Raw genomic sequence first — 24,492 nt, 5'->3', positions numbered from 1 at the left:
GGTAGAACCTAGCTTCTACATTATATTTATTGTAAGTAAATTTACTGTATTAGTGTACATTTCTGATTAACCATAATGCAGAACAGTGACATGCACAGTAGTGCATGCTTTTCTTGCTGAGCTATTACTTTTGAACCTGTGTTCCAAAACATCCAAAGCACCTGTGTTCCTTTTAGTCTGCTAAACTAATCTGCATTGTAAAGTGCCTGAACATTCCTGTCATTTGGTTACCTGCATTCCATAAAGGACAGTATCATCATTTTCTTTTTAACTTTAGAAAACATGACCAACAGCAACTGTGATGATGAATAACCACTATGCACATAACAGATGCATTTCCTTTATATATTTCTTTTTCTCTCTGTGTTAATTGTTTTTGCAGCTGTGCAGGAAGCCTAACTCGAAATACTACTTTTAACTCACCGGAAAGCTGCACAGCATTTCGGTTATGTAAATTGCACATTTCCCAAACAGTGAAGGAACTAGTTCTCCTATTTCAGAGTTCTAAGAATAACTTCTTGCTCCTTCTTTCTGTCCTTTCCTTCACCATTTTCTACTGGTTGAACCCAGCCATGAGCCCAACTGCCTTCACCCCTTCTTCAATGGGTGGAGGAGGGGGTCCTCCAATAGGTGCCCCGTACTCCCCATTCCCCCTCCTGAGCCGAGGCTCGGCATTTCAGCCTCCCCTTGCCCCTTCCCCGCCCAACTCCCTTTTGGAAGGGATGGCCTCACGTTCCACCACACATGCTCCCACTGCGCCACTTTCTCCAGGTTGGTCAATGGCCTTCTGTGTCTTTCTCTCTTGTCTCTCTTCTTTATCCAGACCTTTTTCTGTTATCTTTGTCATTTCTGATGTCTTAGGTCTTTTTGAGGGAATTAGGCTTTGCAATATTATTGGAACAGCGTTCTTTGTTACACTGACCTGAAGATTGGTAAAACTGTCTCGAATAAATGAATGAAAGTTTATCGGCAACAACAATCAACCTGCAGGTGAGGGCCAGAGGCACCCAAGAGGCAGGGGCCCAGACATCTTTTGTCTTGCACATATGAGAACGACCAACTGTACTGCAGCAAAATCTTGTCCGTACATGCACTGTTTTACAAAAACAGATCAGAAACGGGCAAATATCAATACTGAAAGAATAAGCTTGTTTCACATTATTGTTAGTGGAATGTTGACTTGTTACCACAGTATATGTGGTAACTCCTACTGTGAGTAGTAAATGTATGTGCTTTATGTGATGCTGGGCTACATTACAATAGATCTAGGTTTTAATTTGATTGCGCTGTGACAGTACTCCCAGAGTGACATATTCTTTATGTACCGGTTAATATTATAAAGTTTAGGTGACCTCCAGATGTTGTCAGCAACACTTTTGCTGGAAAGACAGCACAAACACAAGATGCAATGCACCTGAAATGTCTAATGAAATCAAATAGGCAATGTTCCTTCAGCTTTCCTTTTGAATATCGAGTCCCTAATAAATATAGAGTGTAGACCCCAGGTTGTGTTTTACGCATGTTTCGTGCACATTTTTGTTTCAGGGAGCAGTGCGAAAACTTGTAAAGCTGCGTTATTCAAAAATGCACTGCAAACTGATAGGAATAGGTACTTATTGGTGACCTACTGCAGTAAGGTTGATAGGGTACGGTAGAGAGGCAAAAGTGTTCTCGGACGAACATATTTGTGTGATTGCTGGAAGCTGAAGTGCATGCCCTGCTTCATGTGATAACGCGTACTCCTCGTGTGCCAGGTGCTTGGTGGTCATCTGCTGAACAAGGCATGGCTCTAGCAGGACTGTTGCGTCAGGGGCTTCCTCCAGATCTGGCCGGAAGTTCCAAACTCGATCACGGTTCAAGGAGTTCACCACAACCACGCCGGAGTGAGTTGCTCACGGGGGAGCACACGTTTCCCTCCTTTCTTCGTGGGGTCGCTATTCTACCCTGAATTTGGTTACCCACCCACTCACCCCCTTTCACGTTCTCACTTCCTGCCTGCACGTCTCTTTCACTTGCCAGTGTAATTACATGGGATGATTCACAGACTCTGAAGCTTAACCTTTTCTCTGCTTTTCTCTAACCACGGTTTTTGCACTTCTTTACTACATCCAGTAGTTGAGGAAATGCTCGGGCACGCCTATTCCAAACCTTCTGAGCTGCACCTTGATTACAAAATGTCAGGTATGCACTGATGGGTATCTCTTGCTTCTCAGGTCAAGGGCACCTTGCTGTCCAGCTTACACCCATTACACTCTTGTTTTTACATTCACTGGGTAGTTTATCGTACTCTCAAGGGTGCCTCGCCCAATGTGTTAGTCTGCAAGACGTAAGACGCAGCTTTGTTGCAGTTTTCGTGCGTGTTCTGTCTTTCATTTATGAGCCTGGGACTTTGTTGTCAAGCATTATCGACATGTGTGAAATAAAAATTTTGGATGACTCGGCTTCTTGCTTTTCAGAGCAGGCAAGAGCTTGCATCCATATGGGTAGTGTTCTGTTTGCTACATAGTCACACCATATTCAGTGCAGTGCTAACACCTGTTTCTATGACCCACCTCGGCAACAATGTCAAGATGCCTACACCCGTCTCCCCTTTAGTTTGCAGATGTTCATGTTTCTTAGCAAGTTACAGATATTGGCACGCGTCCTATTTCAGAAGCAATGCCACCGTGTCGCAACTTCAGATGCTCTGCATGCGATGTAGTGCCCTTGCTGCTTGAGGCTAGATGTGATGAGGCTCAGATTTTTGGTGCGACATAAAAAAAATGTAGTTCAAGAAACAAGCAACAATATTTTCTGGAAGTATTTTAAAACATTAGGTTCAGGGTAGGGTTTACTATGTAATACCATGGATTGCTGAGAAGCATTGGTAGGGTTTCTCAGGAAAGTTTATTGATGAATGGCTGTTGGAGAACAGGGAATCCGGGAAGTCGTTTCTGTTAACTTGTTTCACAAAGAGCACAGAAGTGAGAGTTGATCATGGACTTGTGATCTGTTTTAAAGGGGTTGCAACACTTCATCCCATGCAGTGATGGGCAGTACTTGAAGTACAAAGTATTCAAGTGCTACTTTATGTACATTTTTGAGTATTTGTACTTTGTACTGTAATTTCTCATGAAGTACCCAAATGCCCAGCTTGGACTGCTCTCTGTTGACTCAGGTTTTCCCCCCTGAAATTATTCCTTCTTGCATATTGTACCCAGAGGTTAGCACCAGAACACTGCGAACTGGCCAGACTGATCAGTCAGGACATCATTATACTTTCAGTAGCACAGCAAACTATGATGTCTGGTTCAGTTCATATTCATGTGTGGGCAGTGAACTGACAGGGCTTCACGACTACCACCTTCCAGAAGTGCTTGCTAAAATTTTGCAAAACTGTCAAAGCTTAATTATTCTCACTTTTGGCAACTACCAAGCAGTGAAACCTTAAGTGATATATACTAAATTTTCAGTGTACTTGATGAGTACTTTAAAGTGCTTTGCCTTATACTTTGTACTTTCTTTAAGTGCATTCGCAGTGTGGTACTTTGTACTATGGAGTAGATATCGTATCTTCGTAATCCTACCAAATTTTTGCCGCTGCAGTCCAAGTGTCTCGTACAGTGTTCTCCAAAAATATTGTTTCCTTATGTGACGCGGAAGTACATGGTTCCCACTGGTCCTTGAAACCCTTGAATACCCTGGTCTGGAAAACCCTAGAATTGTTCCATGTGGTACCTGTAGCTTAGAAGTATTTTTGTGAAATATTGAAGGCCTGGCCATAGACTGTGTTTTACATCCCAGACAAAATGACGGCTGAGCCTGAAAGGCCCTCGAATCTTTGTTTCGAAATTCAGTGGGAACAGTGGAAGTACTATATCATAAAATTGATTTCTAGTTTTGAGGAGTATGACGTTATGTGGTCCCCAACTTGCCAACGCATCAGGCAACATTGCTTCCTGAAGTTCGATTTCTGTTTCCTCACCATAGCTGATGGCAGACGTCCGCTGTTCGGTGGAGAGCAGAGACGCTCGTGCTGTTGCTAGGAGAGAGAACGCCAGCTCTCGATGATGTCACTTACACTTGGAGAATCTGAACCTACGGAGTTTTGCGGCTCCTCTTAAAAAGTTGCGCAAGAGCAGAATATTCAAGGGCAGCATTTACAGTCTTATATTTTGCGTACTGAGTCCCTGAGCGAAGTTGATTGATTATACGAAACTAAACAAACACAAGTTTTTGTTTAGTCTGTCGTGGCAACTTAAAGTATTACTGACACCAGGTACTTGGTATTTTACTCCAAATGTACAATTATGAGGTGCTTTGCCCATCACTGGTCCCAAGTTATCCCAGATAAATGTAAAAGGTGGTTATTTTTGTCAAAGTGAATTTGCATTTCAAATTTTACACCAGTGGGAGTACTTGATGCATAGAAAACAGGGACTGCAATAACCGGAACACATCCGTCGCTGCAGTCGTCTCCGCCAGTGAGGCAGTGGAAAAAACGTCGGGTGCTTATGGCTACTAATGGGAACGGTCATAGCTTTCGCTCCTCTGATGTGAGAGATTTTTGAATTAGAATTTTGGTTTCACATGAACGTAAATGTCAGCAAGTACATATAAGACAGAGGACCCAGTGGGAACTTTTATCTATATATAAGTTTATCTATAATAAGAGACATATATATATGTGATATCTATATACAAGTTTACCCAGTTTAATCTCGTCACGTGCGACACATAAAAGAAATGATTGCTTTTTCCTCTATCTGTGCATCATGTAATGAACCACACGTATTACGATGTTGCAACCCCATTAAATACTTAATCATTAGACTTGAGATGTATGGTCACTGCATTAGAGGCACAAGCGCTGATTTTTCCATTTCTGATGCTTTCACAATGTGGAAAAAAACATTAGTATGTGAGGGCTTGAAGTAATTTGGTTGAAATGCTCACTGCTTTGTGTTTCTGCGGCTATTTCTACAGGGTTGAATGGGTCTCAGTCTTCTAACAAAATGCTCCCACCTTCCGCACATTCAAGATCTCCAAAGCATCTGGACATGCATCTAGATATGCTCACGAACTCTGCAAAGTAAGCCGATCTCTGTAGAAATTCTGTCTCACATTAAACTTTAGTAAAGTGCTCTGTGATGCTCACAGCTCAAGTTGTTTCTTCCAGGGAAAAGTCACTTGGATCCTCTACAAAGCTTCCACCTTCCTTACCACCACATTTCCTGCCCCGGCTTAGCTCTGCCGAATTGACCATCTCAAGCATCAACGATGGAGGGGGCAGAGGAAGCCTCTCATCTCCCATTAGGGACAGGATGGACAGTCAGTCGCCAATGTTAAAGAGGGGTAGGCGAACACCAAGGAAGGAGCCTTCATTAGCATTACAGGTGAATCATTAATTCACATTACATTGCTTGTCCTTAATCGAATGCGTGTAATCAACTGAAGCTTTGCTGATGACGCAGTTGGCATTAGAACCCTGCACGGGCCGACTTTTCTGGGCCCGGGTGCATCGAAAAACGGCCCGGCCCGGACCCGGACCTCAGCGAATAGGGCCCGGCCTGGCCTGCCCCAATGACTCAGCGCGTAGATTGCGGGGTAGTATTTCCAACCATGATGTACGCGTTTCAAGCTCTTGTCAAACAAATTTATAAGTAAATTTATAAGGAGAGAAGGCACGGCCACAAACATACAAGAACTGTCGGTTTAACACCAGAACAGTAAGACACCAAATTAAATCTAGAACGCACTCGGGCAAGCGCATTATCGTTACACTACCAAGTTTCTATGGTGGTAGAGGATGCTGTCGACAAACTCCTTCTCCCAATCCTTACCGCTCTCACCAAGCTTTGCGAACCTGACTGTGAAATGTGTGAGGAGTCAGGAGCAGTGTAAAGTGGCGTTGAGAATGTTATAGAGGGTCGAATCGTACACATAATGCAGCGTCCCTTGCTTGTTTTTGCCAATGTATGCACAGGAATGACGCAAGCACCTGATGATATAGTCCTCCATTGCGTGGAATTAGCTGCGTGACCCGTTTGATCCCTACTCCCTGAACATGTTTGTCGGCCCGGCCCGGCCCGGCGTGCTGGTGTCTTTTGTCGGCCCGGTCTGTGGTGTTGGCGTATTTCGTCAGCCCATGCCCGTGCGGAGCTCTAGCTGGCATCAGCAAAGCTTCAGTTGATTACACGCATTCATTCAGGAACTTTCTGGATAAGAACTAGTTCATAAGCACCTTCTGGTAGCATCTGCTACAGGAAAGGGTTCACCTTTGGGTATAAATATGATTGTTTCATCAATGAAATTGCTTTGGTTGAAGTCTAGTGCGTGTCTTGTGTCCGTATTGTCTTGTTTTACCGCTCTTACTCAGCACTGGGGGATTTTGTGGCCTTTCTTTTTTTTTCTCTCTCTCTCTCTCTCTCTCTCTCTCCTGGGTACATGGCTGTTTTTCTGTGTCGCACTCGGAGCACTCAGTGGTGATCTGTCCATTGAAACTGTGTCTTTATGCTTTCTAACGTAGTTAATCTTGCGTTCCCGTGCTTCTTCTGTGCCTGTGTCTACCACCCCTGCATTCGCTTTATGATGGTTTTATAAACTCTGCAGCCAACTGAGGGTGCTTCATCCAAGCAGCCTCCTGGGTCGGAACTGAACGACGGTGGTCGGCTCTCTTCCGCGGGCACCTCTCTTTTTCCAAGTCCAGCGCACTCTGTACCGGGTTACGCAGCTCCACAGAGCAAGCCGACCACCCGCACAGAACCGCCGTCTGCAGTGTGCGGAGCAGAAGGAGCTGCACCCTTAGACCTGTGCGTCAAGAAGGGTGCATCAACTACCTTCCTGTCGCCGGAGGTCACACTGACCCCTGTTCCGAGCAATCGTCGTCCCCCCACCCCCAGGTCCTCCCAGTCTGGAACGCCTTCTCCGGGTCTCCACCAGATGCACATCCTGGAGACACTTACTGCGAGTCTTGGACAGCCCAGGGGACAGCAAGTGCCCTCCCGAAGGAGAGGGAGGAAGAGCAGAGATTCTTTGCTGCCACCTCCTGCGGTGTTGGGGAACCTGTTTGCTGCTCTGGGAGCTCAGGTATGCCCGATGCTTGCTTATTGCCGTTTATCCCGTGAATATAACTGAATCAGTTTGTAACTGAGTTGTAAAGGAAGTGTGATGATGCGTTATGCTTCGTATTTGTTGCAATGGAAACAGCAAGATGTTACTACGTGTGTTAGGGACGCAACTGCAGTGAAATCTAACGATAAGGTCTTTGCGGGAGTGCCGTGCAGTGAAACAAACAGTGTAAACACTTAAAAAGCACTTGTAGCTTGGGAATGACCACAACTGTCCTGTTCCCCAAATGGGAAATGTCAGTGGGAATATTTAAGGAAAATCCATCTCTGCTGTTTTTGGCTGAGCAACGGGATACGGCTTATGCCAAATTCCGTGGTTCATTGTTAGCACAGAAGAGCTTACATTGACTTGAGTGTGCACGTATGGCATTTCATTGGTCGTTCCGTTTATGGCTCTAACGTTTAAAGTTTACCCACTTTTGTTAATGAAATGCTTTATCTCCTCTTTCTGAAATAGGACATGAAGTTGTCTCCTAAGGAACAAGAGTCCCTTCAAAGGTTTCAGCTATTGGCCTCCCAGGGATACAAATCCAAGAACAATGTGGTAAGTGCTTCTGTAGAATAGTCTCCTTGCTGTTGACAAAGCAGTGTGGATGAAAGCGAGGCAACATCTCTTTGCAGACACAGAAACCCACTAACAGTTCTTTGATGAGTGAAATGGCTGCAACGTTGGACAAGTTGCACACGGACGAAGAACGTGTGTCACAAATGTCTCCCGATAATGCCAAGGTTAATAGAAAACGTGTGTCACCGGAGCACTCTGACTCTCACCCGCGAGACTCCGGGCGTGAAAGCAAGCGGCCAGAGCTGGATCGCAGCGCATCCGGCAGTGGTGAGTTCAATCTTCTATGTTTGCTCGTTAATTGTCAATAAGGATCGTTTTATATTTTTGCAAAGATGCGATTCTGATGTTTATAGGAGGTGCTCATATTCACAAAGTCTCCCTACTGTTGTGACCAGCAAAAGCTCAAACGGTTATATCTGCACATTCTTTTTACTAGTAATACTTGAAGACCCAAAGCAGTAATGCAGCTGAGCCTCAAAGCAATCAAATTGTAAATGATTGCACTTTAATTAGTTAAATAGGGTCATTTGTTCGATGGAAAGTATTGAGAAAAAATGATCCAAGGGCCAACCTGCAGCCCTTGTTGTAGGCTTCATCGTTTGTCGGAAGTCTGGCATAAAAATATTGAAAGGCACACTTGTTCTTGAATACCATTCAGGTTTTATTGAACGCAATTGAACCTCTGTATGCAATAGGATAAGTCGAAAAATCCCAAACCGAGAAAACTTCAAGCGAATATCTAGTAAAGTTATTGCAGCTGGGTTTCATCGAATAACGAAAATGCAAAATGTCTGACATATATGTAAATGTCTACTCTACACGCATGTCCTGATAGCATAGTTTTTGGGCGTGTGACAATGCAGAAATTGAGCAAAATGCAGGAGCATGGCATATCCCCTTTTTCAATGTAACAGCACATGCACAGGGTTTTTGTGCAGAAAAAAAACTGTTCCCAGGAGCCAGACTTTGATGGCTGAACAATGGTGATACCAGGTAGGGTGAAATCACCTGTGTGTAGTGGAGTAGCCTGGATCGGGCTTATCGTGCTGCTAAACGAGCACAATCTTGAAAATAATGGCCTAGATGGCCAGTATAACATAACTTATTTAGTTCACGTGTTTTTTTCTATTACAATGCTAAGTAGCACTGCTGACACGGCCACATGAGGTAGGAAGAGCGTGTTTTTTGATAAGAAGTCAAAGTTCATTTTCACATCATAGCAAAATTTAAGCTGCGCCATTTATATGTGTCCGATCTGGCCGATATTTGACACACATGCTTTTCCCGTTTCTTACCCTCCTGTAGCGGGTCAAGAAATTGCAATATGGTCCTAAATTTTCTCTGGCAGATACATACTGGTACGCAGATGTCATTGCAACAAAAAAATACTAAAAAAAGGATAAGTTATCCCCTTATTGCATACAGAGGCTCAATTCTCATAGCCATACTTACATTGTTATTCAGGAGCGCACAGAAGGTATGTTTCATCTGAACCGTCTTTTCTGGCGTAGCAAACATAGAACGTTTGTAAGCTGCAGATAGCAATGGTTCTTTTCCTTTTCCTTTTCTCATTTCTTTTCTTTTTTTTTTCATTGGACATGGCTGGACGTGTGTGCTGGTGTGCTCACTATATCCGTGGATCCGCGCGTATACCCACTCTACATGGTGGTTCGTGGATAGAAATATACTCAGTGGCGTATCTAGAGCTACCTGCGCCCATGGCAACATATGGTTAACATGATGTCCTTGGGGATGCGTTTTCGTGTGGTCCGCACTAGGTTTCACACTACAACCTCTCTAATGGCGGGTGCTTTAGATCATTTATAAATGTGCCAGGTTGAGCGCCCGACCTGACACATTAATTCACACCCGACCACATAATGGCGCCCCTGTTCACCTGGCGCCCATGGCACCTGTCCACACCTGCCACACCCTAGATACGCCACTGAATATACTGTCTTGAAATTTGTGCGGATGAAGTGCAGATAAAACCGTACACCTCAACGGTTCACGTGGATATCCGCATTTTGTTCACAACTATCCCTGACCGGAAATCAGGAGGGTCTAGATTTGAGTCCAGGGTCTCAACACCTCTTTCCAGAGGCATTTTAATTCCTTGATACTTGGGTATTGGAGGAGTCTCGCGTGTTTGTGTCATTCATGTTTGTAGCCTGCCACAGCTAATTCTCGTTGCAAGGATTAGTGTCCCTGTCGACATCCTCCAGGTGAAGCCACAGTTGGCATAAATACAGTCTCGAACCTCGTTAATCTGACACTTGTTAATTTGACTTGCACGCTTTATGACCGTTTTGTTTCGGAACCATTCCCCCCACGTATCCGACAATGACAGAAATTCCTTTTTGCACAAATGGGTGGGCGAACACGTGTATTCTTTGTTACGACCGCTATTAGTTCAACGTCTAGTTCTGATTGGTCGAACGAGCAGTATTATTGGAAACACTGCAGATGGGAAATCTGGCTAAACGGTACTTCCGTAAATAAAGTGTAAGATGTTCTTCACAATATCTGTTGTTTTGCAATAAATTATTGCACAGTCTTGTGTTTTCTTTCATATGTGTCTACTCTCTGTTAATATGACAATTGGCTTTACGACCAATATCTGCAGTAACAGCTGTGGTCATATGATCGGGGATAGTTTGTAATCCGAAATGGTGCCAGTGTGTGTCATCCTTTTCATTGCTGTGCCTTAAACAGCATATATCTGAGGGATTCTAGATGACATATTCCTGAGTGGTCTGTGTGCTGAAAAATGAAAATGTTTGTAAGATAGCATCCATAGTGGAGCGACGTAAAGGACGTTCGACAGGCGAACACAGAAACAGTAGCACTTTCAACCTCGTTTACTAACATATGACACCAGGTATACACTGACACATGTGTAAGTATATACTTCGTAGAATAACCGGTTAGCCAAACCATGTGCCTGAGTTGATCAAGTCTAGTTCAAGTTGATCTGTCATGTAACTGTACTGTAAAATAGATTTCACAGCTAGAGAATGGTTACAGCCTGAAGTTTTAGGGTTTAACCCGATTCTTCCAGTACAGTTAGTTTGAGTAACTGAGCCCGATTTCTCTCCGAATTTAGCGTACTGGAAATTTTTCCACCCGAATTCGCATGAATTTAGAGCACATGTTTATTGACCCGATTTTTACCCTCCGAATTTAGAAAAAAATATTTCCCGAAAACTTCAGGCTCTAAGAATGGTACATGGGGGTTAGCCAAGGATTTGAGCTTATTGTTGACCTGTTATACAAATAGTTACACACAGTGCCATTCTGCTACATTAGCTTATGTTCATACCGTGGATGGTAGCATTTACTTCATTTCCTTGCAGAATCATCAAGTGAATCTGAATCAGCTGGAGATTCCCAATCTTTAAGCGGCAACTCTGACACTGAAGATACAGAGAAGTCTGCAGCAGCCAGCACATCTAGCAGCATTCGAGTATCAGGTTCTGAAAGAGGACCTAAACGCCACAAAGATGAGTTCGGTAGGTCAATTTGAAGTCCATTGTGTTGCTTTTGCAGTGCGGGATGGGGTTACAGGGTAGGGTCCTGCATGATTAGGGCTCTTCATTTTCGGGTTAAACCTGATTTTTCAAGATAGTTGTCCCCCGAACAAGTTTTCAATAATTCGGGTAAAACCCTGCATCTACCCGAAATCCTTGCGGACCTTCAACTTGTCTTTCTAGCTAGACCGTCGCAAAAGTGAATCATAATATCAGCAAAGAGGAGTATTTGTGACAACCTATTTGTTCTCCTTTTATAATCCCCTCCTGCAGGAGAAAAAAAAGACTAGCTTTTGTGGAGCTCGGACAACTGTTTGAATACCGCGATCATTCGCTGCCCCAGTTCCGAGTGGAAATGTAAATGTGAAGATTCTTCTTTCTCGTTCCAGTGTGGCAGCAGTGGCTTGTTTCATATGTCTTTCGTTTCGCCTGTAAATTCCCCGATGACATATCAAACAGAAATTGTAGCACCCGATTCCCCCTCCCCCCGAATTTGAAAAATTCGAAAAAGAAATCCGAAAACGAAGAACCCTATGCATGATCAATGGTGCCCATGGATAACCCGCACTTTCCTGCAAGTCTGTGTCCCGATTTGTGATATTGTGCGGGTCGGGCGCGGGTGGGGTGTTGGAAAAACGAGAAAGTGTTGGATGCGGGTGGGTGCGGGTTTCATTTTGTAACGGGACGCCGATAGAATGTGGGTCTTGCACTCGCAGGTATGGGATGGATGCAGGTCAAACAATTCTGTGCATGACTACAGTTACATCCTACAACATAGATTTTGTATTTCATTATTGAAGAAGCACAAAGACAACTGCTTGTGTAACTTTTGAACTGAATGAAAGCATGACAGAATGTGTGGGACATCAAGTGATGCCATGTGAAGGTGTGTGTGTGTGTATGGTGTGTACAAACAATGCATCAGCATGGCACCACATTGCAACCTTCTTGGAGCAAAAGGTGGAAAATGGGGCACATCGGGGTCAAAAGAGACATTGTGAGGTGCAGTGGTGCACCCCTTCTGTTCCTGTTGCCATATGTATGTTGTTAAAACATCATGAAACCTTTGCGTTTGCTTCTCTTAATACAGAAAGGTCTCCAAAACGAAGACGGTATCACCGAGGTGAACAGGAACTCAGAGCACCATTGGAGAGAGGGTAACTATTCTGAAAATAAGTACCATGAGGGCTGGGAATAAATTGGCTATGGGGGCATTTTCCTATCGTTCTTGCTATGTTTTTTTTAATAATTCCTTGTTGCACTCCTCATGTGTTTTTATGTTTTGCTCAGGTGGCAGCGACAAACCAAAATTAGGTGCTTCAGTAAGGGTGGTATCCGTGGGGAGGTGTTTTACATTGCTCCTTGTGGGAAGAAGCTGAAAAGCTACCCTGAAGTAATGAGGGTAGGTAATTGTATGCTTAAACACCAAGTGAAGAGTGCTCTCTGAGAGTGCAGAACAATTTCTTCCCACAGTACTTGCAGAAGAACAGCATCTCTGACATTGGAAGGGAGAACTTCAGTTTCAGCACTAAAGTGAATGTCGGGGATTTTGTGGAAGCTGCTGGCAATGGGGGCCCAGATGTAAGTTTGCAGCATTTCAGGATTCAACCTAACACACCACAGATTAATAGAGCCTGAAGTTTCTGGGTTTAACCCGATTCTTCCCCGAATTTACAACCCGAGTTGAAGGTTGCCCCTTCAGGGTGAAACCAGATTTTTACCGAGCACATTGCCTTCACAGAAACGTCTGTAGCAATGCATACTAGCTTGTTTGGCAGCAAACCCAATTACATTACCATTTGTACCAAACCGGTACTTTTCGTTACAAATTTAGCATACTGGAAGTTTTTTTTTTTTTTTCACCCGAATTCACATTATATTTAGAGCACACGTTTATTTCCCCAATTTTTGCCCCCTGAATTTGGAAAAAAATATTTCCAGACTTCAGGCTCTACTGAGATAGTTTGCTTGTCCATCTTTTTGGAAAAACCACAAAAAGCTAGTAGCAAAAAATGCTGCAAAGTATTACAAAACATACAGAGGTAGACAAAACAGTAACATGTTACTTAAACGCACGTTACTGTTTCGTCTACCTCTGTACGTTTTGTAATACTTTGCAGCGTTTTTTGCTGCTTGCTATGGAATACCGACTGGCCCAACGGTCTGCGTTATTTGACTTCACAGAAAGCTATTTTGATGTTGATTGCAGAGTCTTGGAGCAGATGCACAATTGAAAGTAATTTGCATGCTGTATCCATTCTGCATCCTTTCTGTTGTTTTGTTGTTTTTCTAGGTTATGTATGGTGTGTGTGTGTTTGCAGTTTTCTAACCTGAGCATTCCACTTGCCCAAATTTAAAGGGGTAAAATGCTTTTGCATTGGGTGTCTCATGAGCACATCTCTAAGCTGTATAATGTCTTATTTAGACCTGCATGGTGCTAAGTGGGGAGGAAGTAGCAGCCCGTCTTCAGCAGGTACAGGGCCTTCCACGAAGTAGTGCCAGCCTGGGAATTGTCAGGAGGGGGAGACCACGCACAGTGACCCCTGACCCGCTTTCCCAGGAGGTACTCAAGCAGCACGGTGAGTCACCATTCTGGCTTTTTGGCATCTTGCAGGTTCTCTTTTATAAGACTTTTATCAAAAATTGTGGAATCTCAATTCTTCGCAAGTAATTTCTACAGACAACATTAACTCAATAATTACCCGTCATTGCCTGTCGGTGTACTTTGATGACAAAACCCTTTCGTGTCAAACGCTGCTTGGACACTGCTCTACACAGTGTTACCATAGTGACCTGACTTAGATGCACTACTGTATTCCTGTGCACTGGCTACCATGACTCGGGCAATAATGTCCTCTTGAGGTGCCTTTGAAAGCCTCACTATGTTGTATCCTTCTGGTTTGATATTTTGTGAGGACCTGTTAAGGATCTGCATGCATGCATGCAAGGTACAGTAGCCAGTAAGTGTACAGTGACGAAATGGCCCTCGATGAAGTACAAGTAGATGTGATCTGACGGAAATGGAAGAGTTCATCAGCGGAACATTGACAAGTTTTTCTAGACACCGAATTGAATAAAGTAATTTTAAGTCAAATTCGTCTTTCCGGACTGCTCAATTATTTAGACTTTTCACGATACCTGTTGAGTCCGAAAAATCAGTCGGCGACTTTATTCAGTTTTGACTGCACCACATAGCAAATTGTATTGTAGATTTCTTTTTGCCTATGCGTGCTAAGAGATTAATGTTGCCAGATTAATGTTAGAGTACTTATAGTTAGTGTACAAGATAATTTGGAGATTTTCTTTGTTTCGCCACATATAAGTGAATTTTACAAAGTTAACCTTTTGCAGTTGAAGAATCCCGGCGTCACCAAGAGCGTCTCGAGCAGCTGGAGCAGCAGCGCATTGAAAAGGAGCTGCGGGCTCAGCACATGATCGAGGTGAACCCCTGCAGAGCAACCTTCCTCTTCCTTGCAAATCTTTCTTTCCCCTCCATGTATGTTTGGGGTTGGGTTGGGCGCCGTGGCATGCTGGTATTCATGTGACTCGAGGCCTGTTGCCTCTCTCTCTAGACATGGCTGCTTCGTCTTTCTTGCATTCTCTTTCTGTGATCTGTGTAACTGGGCAAAAGAGAACTCCTGTGCCATGTTGCATGCTTTGTATCACAATCAGATTCGGCGTCAGAGGCGGGAAGAGCTAGAGAGGCAACGTCAGGAAGATTCATTGCGCAGATCTCAGGTATTTGCATGCATTTACTTGTATGGCTTGAATGCGCACCCGCTGTGTATTATGCTTGCTCGAGTTGCTTCTCAGAGTGTTGCAGATGCATTCCATTTGGTGCGCCTTCTCTGGGATAAACTTTGTTGTTTCTCCCATTTCAATTGTGTGGGATTTTTTTTTGTGTGTCCTGCATTTCAAATCCACCTGGTTTTCTCCTGAGTCAGCTATACACTGTATGTCAGAACTACAGACAAAAGTGCATGTATGTGCATGCAGCTAGTCCATCAAAGAAATCACTCATACCTATGGGCTTCCCTTTTTCTCAGTATGCACTCCTGAACCCTGAAAAACGCTTCTCCTAGGCAAAATAGTACCTTTTATTAGCCTGTCATTTACCTGTAGGTAGAATGATGAGCGATATCTGCTGTCCTTGTCCAGAGTGTTATGCTTCCAAAGAAAGCTTATTGTTGCCAGACACTATACCTGTGGTGCTGAATAGGGGTTTTTCTGTAGCACTTTAATCCTATTCATTGATGTCACTGCAGACATGTTACCACTATGACAATCGTTGAAACTCTGTTAGTTATTAGAAGTGTAAGAGCAACCAATGAAGAATGAACTAGCTTGCACACTAGCTGCAGAGAGCAATAAGTTTTTCAAATATCACATAAAATAAATATGAGGTCGAAACCAAATGTGAACTTGTTGCTTTCCTTTGTACCTTCTGAGTGAAAACTAAAAAGTGATTTATGTAATCAAAATGTCCACGGGAACAACTGCAACAAGTTATTGTTCCACCCAAAAATAAGCAAAGATCTGAACACAGCTCAGTATATGCCAGCAGTCTGGAAGTAAAAGTAACACCTTGGTCTTTGCAATCTTCTTATTGCCATGAGGAATATCAGCCCTTGTGTGTAGCATAATCAATATTTTCTCGTCGCTCATTGGAGTTACAAATTTAGTTGCTTATTTTCAGGAACGAGAAAACAAGAGGCAGCAGACTGCTTTGCTAAGGGAGCAGGTATGTTCACCGATTATGTCAGATGGTAGAGATTCCGTGGGCATATTTCTATCAAAATGTTGAAAAAGTTATATAATGTTGGTTATTTGACGTTCACCTTTAATGTAGAACTCTCCTCATAATCCTAGCAAGCTGTGTTCTCCGCAAAATTGTGTTTACTATGTGTGCTCAGAACATCAAGTGTCGAAAAAGGTGAAAGAATTATGCAAGGCAGGAAACAAAACAACATTAAAGTGAACAGAATCCTCAAGGTGCCTAAGACATGAACAATTGAAATATGGCACTCGTGGTAAAAGCCAGATAGCGGTGGGATTGGAAACATGCATCTCTTGATTGCCACATGCGAGAGATGTGTGGTTCAAATCCTACCGCTGTCTGGCTTTTTCGATGACTGCCGTATCTCAATTGTTCGCAACGTTAAAACCGAAATCTGGTGTTTCCTGTCTCACTATGTTCATGATAGCAGTACAGCGATGATTCGATCAACATTTCCGCGAAGTGGGGTACTATACAAATCTGCGGGATTTCGCAGGCAAGAGAAAACAAGAAAGAAAATGCTGCAGCATTCTCCCACGATCGCTTACAAACATGTCCCTCACGCTTTTCCAGTCTTTTGTAACTTTTCAGTACGCAAAGAAAATTAGACTGACAATTTCTCTCCGGGTGTTCACCACTGTGCAGGTTTTACACGTGACATTGCATTGCATTTTTAACATGTTGCACATCAATTGAAATCCTTAGATAATTTTGAAATACAGTCTAGCCCATTTATTACGATCTTTGATATTAGTGATAACTCCGATATTGAGATCAAATTTCTGGTTGCGTGTCAGCTTACTCATTGAAATACATGTAAACAAGAGATAAATACAGTCAAACTCCTTTATAGTGAACACCTTTTTAACGAAATTACCACTACAGCAAATTTTTTTTTGCGGTCCTGCTGGAGCCTATAGGTCCAATAATAGACATCCTTTTTAACGAAAATACCTTTACTGCGACTTTTTTTTGCTGTCCCCTGAGTTTCGTTGTAATGGAGTTTGACTGTATACGAATCACTGTGAAAGTGTTTGCTCGAACATCATGATCAGAATTCTCCCGGCAGCCAGTAAAACGTGGGAAAATCTAAAATATTCCCATCATTCCATTTCACCACATTACCACAAAATAAATTGGGGTAGTAAAATAAAGTTGTTGTTGTTGTTGATGTTGCTGCTGTTGTTGCTTTTTCTTTCTCATTTATAAACAGAAATTTGCTTATCGTTTCTCTTGATGTGTGTCTCGTATTAAATATTAATACTGCAATTTTGATACCACTAGGAACTTCAAAAACGGAGAGAAATGCTGCTTATGGTGGACTTGGTAAGATGCCACTAACGATTGTCTTAATTTTGTAACATCTAACTCTTGTACAGCACACGAGGAGATATTTAATTCAATTTTTTTTTTTTTTGCACGAATTAGGAGAGGGAGAGACGAAGGCAGCACATGCTTCTTGTACGAGCATTGGAAAATCGAAAGAAGTTTGAGGTGAGTGTGCTCCACCCAGTAACCGAAAATTATAACAGCAGACAAACGCTTACATGGCAAACAACATGCTATGTAGAAACAATAAATTATAAATCTGGGTTTGCTTCATTCCATGACTGTGTTACAGGATCAGCGAAAAATGGACCTGCAAATTCTGAAAGAAGTGAGACGTCCTGTGGAGGACATGCGACTGAAGGATGCTCTTGTAAGTTGCCCATGCACCCTGCAGCTTTTCACTATAAGGTGTACGGTGTACTATGAATAAGGCCACCCATTTTCTGCTGCGGCAGATCCTGAATTCCGCGGCAGAGGATTGTGAATTCTGCATTTTTCTGCGGCACATGCTCAACGGTGTTGAGTTCAAACAGAAAGATCTTTATTGGGCCCCCAAGATACAGAAAGAAGCTACAGCATTAAAAAGCTGTTGTGGCTAAGCATGAGATGGTACTTCGTATTCTCATCTGACAGAGAATGACGTTTATCACTGACAATCATCTTATATCTGCTGAATGATCTCCCTGCATCAACAGAGTTTATGGGTACACACAGGTACTTGACTGCAATTGATGCCAGTGCCGGCGTCAGTGTTTTCATGCCATCCCAAAAGCCAATGATGTCAAATGGCTGTGGCGGTGGGTCGACTTGCTTCGAGACAGATGGGGCCAGGTCACGGTCAGAAGACTTGCAGTCTTTTGCAGTGTTGATATACAGCAACCACTCAGCTGCTAGGTTTCCAGCATCTCTTCCTATACCCGGGATGTTCTCATAGTCACAAAGTTCATGTGACATTGACTTTAGTTGCAGCGGGTCTAGGGCCCTCATACTCTTGAAAAATTTCCAGGTTTCACTTTTTTCCAAGAGCTCTTGTGCTTTGCGGGCAGCCTGACACATTCCGCTTCTTATTTGTTCTCCTACATAAGCAGCTTCATCATCTTGCACACCCTCTTGCCTCATAAGGGTGCCGTAATCTTCCAAAGATGCTGCTTTAAGGTATCCCCAGAGTGCAAACAAGGCATTGTACACCTTGTGTGCAGCCACTTCCTGACCTTCTGCAGCCTTTAACAGGCTGGCCACCTTTTTGCCAAAAATGGCAATACACCGAGTGGTGTACTTAAGCTCTGTGTATATTTCTTGCATCATGGAAACTAAACTGTCTACTCCAGCAGCATCTCCATACCTTTCTTGTACTTTTTCCAAAAGAGAGGGGTAGTGCTCAAAGTACTCAGAGTGGAGCTCCACAGCCTCAATCCATGAATTCCATCTGGTTTTCACAGGGGCTGGTGGCGCCCTGGGGTTTTCCACACCACATTCTTGCAGATGAGCCTTGAACAGTGCGCGCTTTCCGCTCGAAAGTCGAAAAGCCTTCTTCATATCCCCAACGTACTTGTCCACGAGGGGAAATGATTTGTACATAGTCGCGCCGATCAGATTGACACCATGCGCGACACACGTCACGTGGACGGCGTTGGAGCACAGTGGTTGGATGCATTCGCGAAATGCTTTCTTCATATATGACGCACTGTCGGTGACAAGCGCGGTTACGTCTTCGAACTCAACACCATACGTCATGAGTGCCTTGACGACGATCCGGCCGATTACTGCGGCGTTCACCTCATTTGTGAACGTCACGTCCACAAGGACTGGTTGCAAAGAGTCGCCAGTTGATGACGCCTTAACGAACAGTACATTCACAACGGATTTCGCTCGATTGTCCGTCGTTTCGTCGATGACGACCGATACAGTGGCACCGCTGAATATGCCTTTTAGTGCCGACTGATGTTTAGCGAAAAGTTCTGGAAGCCTGTTCCGAAGATTTTTAGCCAAAGGGACTGATCCCCCATTTGTAACCCGCTTCTGCAAGAACGTGCGCACTTTCGGATGGTCAGTCTTTTCTATTGGAATGTTGGCCGACACAAGCATGTCCAAGAATTCGAGCACCAGGTCCTCCTTTGCCTCTTTTGCCGTTAAAACGGTTTCTAAAGTTTGCAGCCTGGTCCGTTTTTGCAGCCCCGATCCAGACGCCGTTGGGTCCACTTTTGCTTTTCCGACATTTTTCCGGTGGCTGCTGCTTCTGATGTGGTCGTCAATCGTAGACTTGCGTTGGTGGTCAATAGTTTTCGCGCAAGGCCGACAGAAAAGTAAACCGCCGTCTTCGTAAAAGTCCTCCGTGCCATACTCACGTACCCGTTGTTTGGCATCTTTGTTTCCCAGATGGGACCGCTTAGACATTTCCACACTTCGCACTCGAAAACAACAGAGCGAGATGGCAGAAACGAAAGTAAAGTTTCGTCGATGCGCCGCGCGCGCCGCCGGTGTTGCTCCTTGCCCCTTGCCACCGCGGGCACGCGTAGGCACGCGTTTTGAATTCCGGGAACATTTGTGGCGTTCATTTTCTGAAGTTAAGACAAACAATGGCGCAGGATGCGGGAAGTCGATCCGGCTGAAATCGAATTTACGGCAAAAAAGTGGAATTCCGCGGGATTCCACGCGGAATCTTGTATTCCGCGGCAAAGTCGCAATTCCGCGCATTTTCGCGGAATCGCGGAAAACGGGTGGCCTTAACTATGAATGTACAGTCGAACCCGCATATTTTGAGTTATTGTGTATGTTGAACAATAAGAAATCGCCTTGAAAATTTCTAGAGCCTGAAGTTTTAGTGTTTTACCCGATTCTTCCCCGAATTGAAGGTTGCCTCTTTAGGGTGAAACCCGATTTTTACCTGGCAAATTGCCCTCACTGGGATGTCTGTAGGAATGCATTAATTTACTTGTTTGGCAGAAAAATTCAGTTACATCACCATTTGTACCAAACCACTACAGTTAGTTGAGTAACTGAGCCCCATTTCACCCCGAATTTAGCATACTGGAAGTTTTTTCACCCGAATTCGCATTAATTTAGTGCACATGTTTATTTACCCGATTTTTACCCCCCGAACTTAGAAAAAAATATTTCCCGAAAACCTCAGGCTCTAAAAATTACATGTAAAAGTATAGCACGAGTGTGCGACTTTATCGGACTTCGGTACCGCGGTTACCCGATGCATCGAACATCGAGATACTGAAAAGGCCACCTCTTCTGGGCACTTGCGCCGGTGATCTCGCACCCTCGGAGAGGACGAGAAAGAGCGAAAGCGGGCGGAGAAGGAGAGAGCACGTGGGCGGAAACACTGACGAGGAGGCACAAGGGGCGCTTCGTGAACTCTCAGTGTTTACGGGTGTTGTTCTCCCATGCGTGCACACTACAGTCTACGCGGATGTAGACTATGCCACGGAAGCTGTGGCGGACCGGACAGGACACGGACGTGTTATCCTTCGCCGCGGGAACAGGACGCAGCTTGCACCCTTTGTTTTCATGACCCGGAAATCGGCTTGGGGGTCATAAACCTTATCTCGTTCTTTCGCTGTATTGAGGCGGCGGCTAGAAAGTATTTCGTTGTAGCGGGAGATAAAATACGTTGATCTCTATGGCCCTGTGCTGGGGAATCCAAATTATTTCGCTCTATCGCGAATTTCGTTATATCGCGTTTCGTTGTAACGAGGTTTGACTGTATCGAACTATTTTGCGATCCCCTCCGAGTTCGATATATGCGGGTTCGACCGTATGTAGAAACTGTATATTTTGAGTTTGAAAAGTAAGAAAACATAAATGCAAACTTAATGGTAGCAGGTGAGTGCAGGTCCCAACGAAGGTTTACGGAACATGCGAGCGGTGTGTTTTCTCCTTGGTGCGACATCCAGCCGGCGAGCGGAAATGGGCACGTTTGCTCGTTCTGATGGGTGAGCGAGTGTGCTGATAGCAATACACCGAGGTAGTTTTGGTATGGCTTGCATGTGCTCGAAAGGTGGTCTGAATTGGCGTCGCTGCCAGCGCACTCCCCACCACCCCTTTGGACGAGTGAACAAGGGAGCTTCCGCTTGCTGCTAGGGTGTCGCACCGATGAGAAAATACACCGCTTGTACCTTCCGTAAACTTTTGTCTGGACCTGTACCACCACAGTCATTCCAAAGTTCTTGCCACTCAGCCCTTGAGTGGCACTTGGTTGTTAGACCCCCCCCCCCCCCCCCTGAGGGAAATCCTTCAAGGACTAGTCTTTACCGGAATAGAAATGTGCACCCCCAGTTGAGGGCACTACATTCTCAAAGCTATAGCATGTGTGCACGTACATATGTGATTTTATTTCATAGTTTTATTGAAAACTACGAGACTTTGCTATATGAAAAAGCTCTGTGCAGCATCTTCATATGCTACTTTCATAACCAGTGGACAGTCGAGGCAGTCACTTCAAGGGACCTTTTCACATTCGCGTCATATCCTAGCGGCTCTCCAGCAAATCACCCTCGGCACGTGCCAATACAAACCCACGTGGGTAGCATAAAGGACCAAAACTTGTCTTGGAGTGGGGGCCGACGAGATCGCGTGGTGTCCCCAGTGGTCCCCAATCCTGCCGTCCTCATGGAGCGCCATCTATTGGACACGAAGATAATCTTGTTCGGCGTACCCAAGGTCATCAGCACTGCAGCGCATAAGCTTAAGCAGTCGCGAAAAAAAGTCCATTTAGAAATCAGGAGGGCGCATATGTGTAGAGTAGAACAAAGCTTTCCAAGACAGAAATGCAGCTTTCGTTGCATTCCTTCGATTTAAGTGCACACATGATTATTGCTCAGGAAGTTCACCTAAGAACTGCCCAAAGCCTGTTTAAAAGCCAGTGGGTTGTACCAAATTAATATAATTTACTGCAGCCCATTCACAAAATGAATGGGAGTGTTTCCCTGTAGACAAAAAGCATTGCGAATGTTGATTGATTTCATTTACTTGCTCTTGCAGCCATTGCCAACGCTAAATAGAATTCCAGGTTTGAAGATTCCAGGTACTGCATTTGCAAACCTTCTGATGGTCCAGGAATTTCTCCACAACTTCGGGGAAACGTTGCATTTTGGTGAGCTCATAGACACTCGTAACTTATAAAACTTGCATTTCATGTTAACTGTCCCTATATGTTTGCTTTCATTATCTTTACAGATGTTGAGAAAATTCCAACCTTAAATACCTTGCAGCTAGCACTCATAAACCACGACGAAAAGTCTGAGCAAGAGTTTCTTACTGTTGTACAACACCTGCTCACATGTGCCATTCATGATCCTGGAACCCCTCATTGTAAAGAGGTGTGCATATTCTTTCAGTTGAATCCTAAAAAGAGTATACTATGCTTCGTACAGTTCTTAGATACCTTCCCCACTTTTGCAGGCGGTAACTGTGCTTGGGCAGCATCTCAAAGATGCTCCAATCACAAACGAGAGTGTAACCGAAGCCTTTCACCTCTACTTCATGGCCCTTGACAAAGAGTGTGCAGTAAGGATTTAGAAACATTTGGAAGCACGTTAAGGTGCTCGTTCCTTGCCCACAGTGGCTAACCTTCAGCCGTTATTAAATCCTTCCCAGATGTACCAGTGGGTAACTGAAAAACCATTCCTCGCACTGAACCCTACACAAAAGTCTGAGATCATGGCATTCCTCTGTAATGAACTTCTCTGCAGCCGAGCGGTAGTACGGTAAGTTTTTCCGGTGTACGTTCAGAATCGCGCGTCCTGTCAGTCAGTACGCATCAGCAGCGTGTAGTGTCGTTGAAATGTAAAATACGTGTATGTGCTCTTGCAGGCAAGTGGACAGCAGCATAGATACGGTTAACACGCTTCGAAAAGACAAGTGGCTTGCTGAAGGAGAGTTAAGAAAGTAAGTTATTTTCTGTTCTATTACGTGTAGGGTTCATGTGATACGACTTCTATTGTTCGCATAATGTGCATAGAAAATGACACCATACTGTGTAGATCTTTCTTACTGGGAGTCTGATGTCACAGGGACTTGCTTTTTCTCTCTTTATGTGCGTATTTATGGAATTTCAGGTTAAGAATAAGGAGGTTCATTATGGAAGTCAGAACATTCTGCAATAATGATAGTTACAAGTTGATGGTGCTCTGCAAAATTGTGCTGAATTGTTATTTCACATTCTCCAAAAGCTAATTGTGTGGCTCTCCTGGGCATGACAGTACTACATCAGCGCAAAATTTGGAATTGAGTAGTGTACACTTTAATCTGAGGACATCTTCTTTCAGTTTTTTCTGTATGAGCTGTGGATATATTTCTATGCTCCTTCTTATCATGTCATATCATTCATGAAATCCAATTATAGTAGTGGCCCTTTTTTTTTTTTTTCTTCCTCGAGTACCTTTGAATTTCATTATGTTAATTACTCTCTTTGTATTCCTGTACAGTCCTGCATATCATTGCTGTGCTTCCTCTGTTTCTTTGGAGATATCTCTAAAAGCTTCAGTTCTTCTGGAGTATTGTACCTAAGGCCCTTCGTTTTCCGTGATTCCGCGAAATTTCGTGGAATTCGGAATTAATCGCGGAATCCTTCGTTTGGCACAGAGTTTCACAGAATCCTTTATTTTTAAGAATGTGCGGATATTAGAGTTCTCAAATTCGAATCGAATATCAGTCACTCGAAGTATCCGATTCGCGAATCGAAATACCCATTATTCGGATCTCCGGATAATTCGACTATTCGCCGAATATGAACGACACCTCCCGAAAGGGGGCTTCACCTGACGCTTCCCTGCATGAGGTGAAGCTGCCCCTACAAATTGAAGCCTGCTTTACAAAATTGTTTATGCCGCAGGACAAAACAGACAGATTGTAGTTTAGCTTAGGATAACATTAGGCCAAGTTTATGGTGTACACTTTGTGTATACCTTGTGTATACTTCACCTGAGGAAGGGGCGGCATCCCTCCTGTATGCAGTTTAGCGGTAGCAGTGGGGGATTTTGATTTGATATCTGGGAGGTTGCCTTCAAGAAGTTAAGACTTTTAAATAATGGCTACAGTCCAAGAACAAAAAGGGGTGTACTAAAAATGTAACTTCCCCAGGGCATGTATTGTAAACTCCTTCCTATAAAGTTCCTATGAACTCTGTAGATGCTGAAAGATCTTTCAGCAGGTATAAAATGATTTCAGGCGACA

General features: G+C 43.9%; 2 protein-coding genes across 6 annotated transcripts in view; one reads left to right on the top strand and one right to left on the bottom strand.

Annotated features, from left to right (window-relative positions):
• Positions 1-24,492, top strand: part of LOC135386016 (bromodomain adjacent to zinc finger domain protein 2B-like) — a 45,901-nt gene that overhangs the window by 5,134 nt on the left and 16,275 nt on the right. For 2 of the 5 annotated variants that reach the window (XM_064615715.1, XM_064615713.1), the window contains exons 4-27: positions 571-771; positions 1,755-1,883; positions 2,113-2,181; positions 4,966-5,071; positions 5,159-5,375; positions 6,592-7,068; positions 7,567-7,653; positions 7,731-7,941; positions 11,031-11,186; positions 12,295-12,361; positions 12,495-12,606; positions 12,678-12,785; positions 13,630-13,783; positions 14,556-14,644; positions 14,877-14,942; positions 15,901-15,945; positions 17,266-17,307; positions 17,410-17,475; positions 17,603-17,680; positions 22,300-22,411; positions 22,495-22,637; positions 22,720-22,824; positions 22,915-23,024; positions 23,131-23,205. In XM_064615715.1, coding sequence (XP_064471785.1) covers positions 571-771; positions 1,755-1,883; positions 2,113-2,181; positions 4,966-5,071; positions 5,159-5,375; positions 6,592-7,068; positions 7,567-7,653; positions 7,731-7,941; positions 11,031-11,186; positions 12,295-12,361; positions 12,495-12,606; positions 12,678-12,785; positions 13,630-13,783; positions 14,556-14,644; positions 14,877-14,942; positions 15,901-15,945; positions 17,266-17,307; positions 17,410-17,475; positions 17,603-17,680; positions 22,300-22,411; positions 22,495-22,637; positions 22,720-22,824; positions 22,915-23,024; positions 23,131-23,205 — 3,025 coding nt within the window. The remainder of the gene's footprint in view (positions 1-570; positions 772-1,754; positions 1,884-2,112; positions 2,182-4,965; positions 5,072-5,158; positions 5,376-6,591; positions 7,069-7,566; positions 7,654-7,730; positions 7,942-11,030; positions 11,187-12,294; positions 12,362-12,494; positions 12,607-12,677; positions 12,786-13,629; positions 13,784-14,555; positions 14,645-14,876; positions 14,943-15,900; positions 15,946-17,265; positions 17,308-17,409; positions 17,476-17,602; positions 17,681-22,299; positions 22,412-22,494; positions 22,638-22,719; positions 22,825-22,914; positions 23,025-23,130; positions 23,206-24,492) is intronic. The other 3 variants (XM_064615716.1, XM_064615718.1, XM_064615717.1) reach the window with 3 other exon arrangements.
• Positions 17,881-19,704, bottom strand: LOC135386438 (uncharacterized). The gene has a single exon (XM_064616347.1). It carries the CDS (start codon positions 19,702-19,704, stop codon positions 17,881-17,883), a length of 1,824 nt encoding a protein of 607 aa, XP_064472417.1.

This window comes from Ornithodoros turicata, chromosome 2, assembly GCF_037126465.1.
Source record: "Ornithodoros turicata isolate Travis chromosome 2, ASM3712646v1, whole genome shotgun sequence".
NCBI lineage: Eukaryota > Metazoa > Arthropoda > Arachnida > Ixodida > Argasidae > Ornithodoros > Ornithodoros turicata.
Note: the sequence above shows the minus strand (reverse complement) of the source record. Positions and strands in the feature narration are given on the sequence as shown.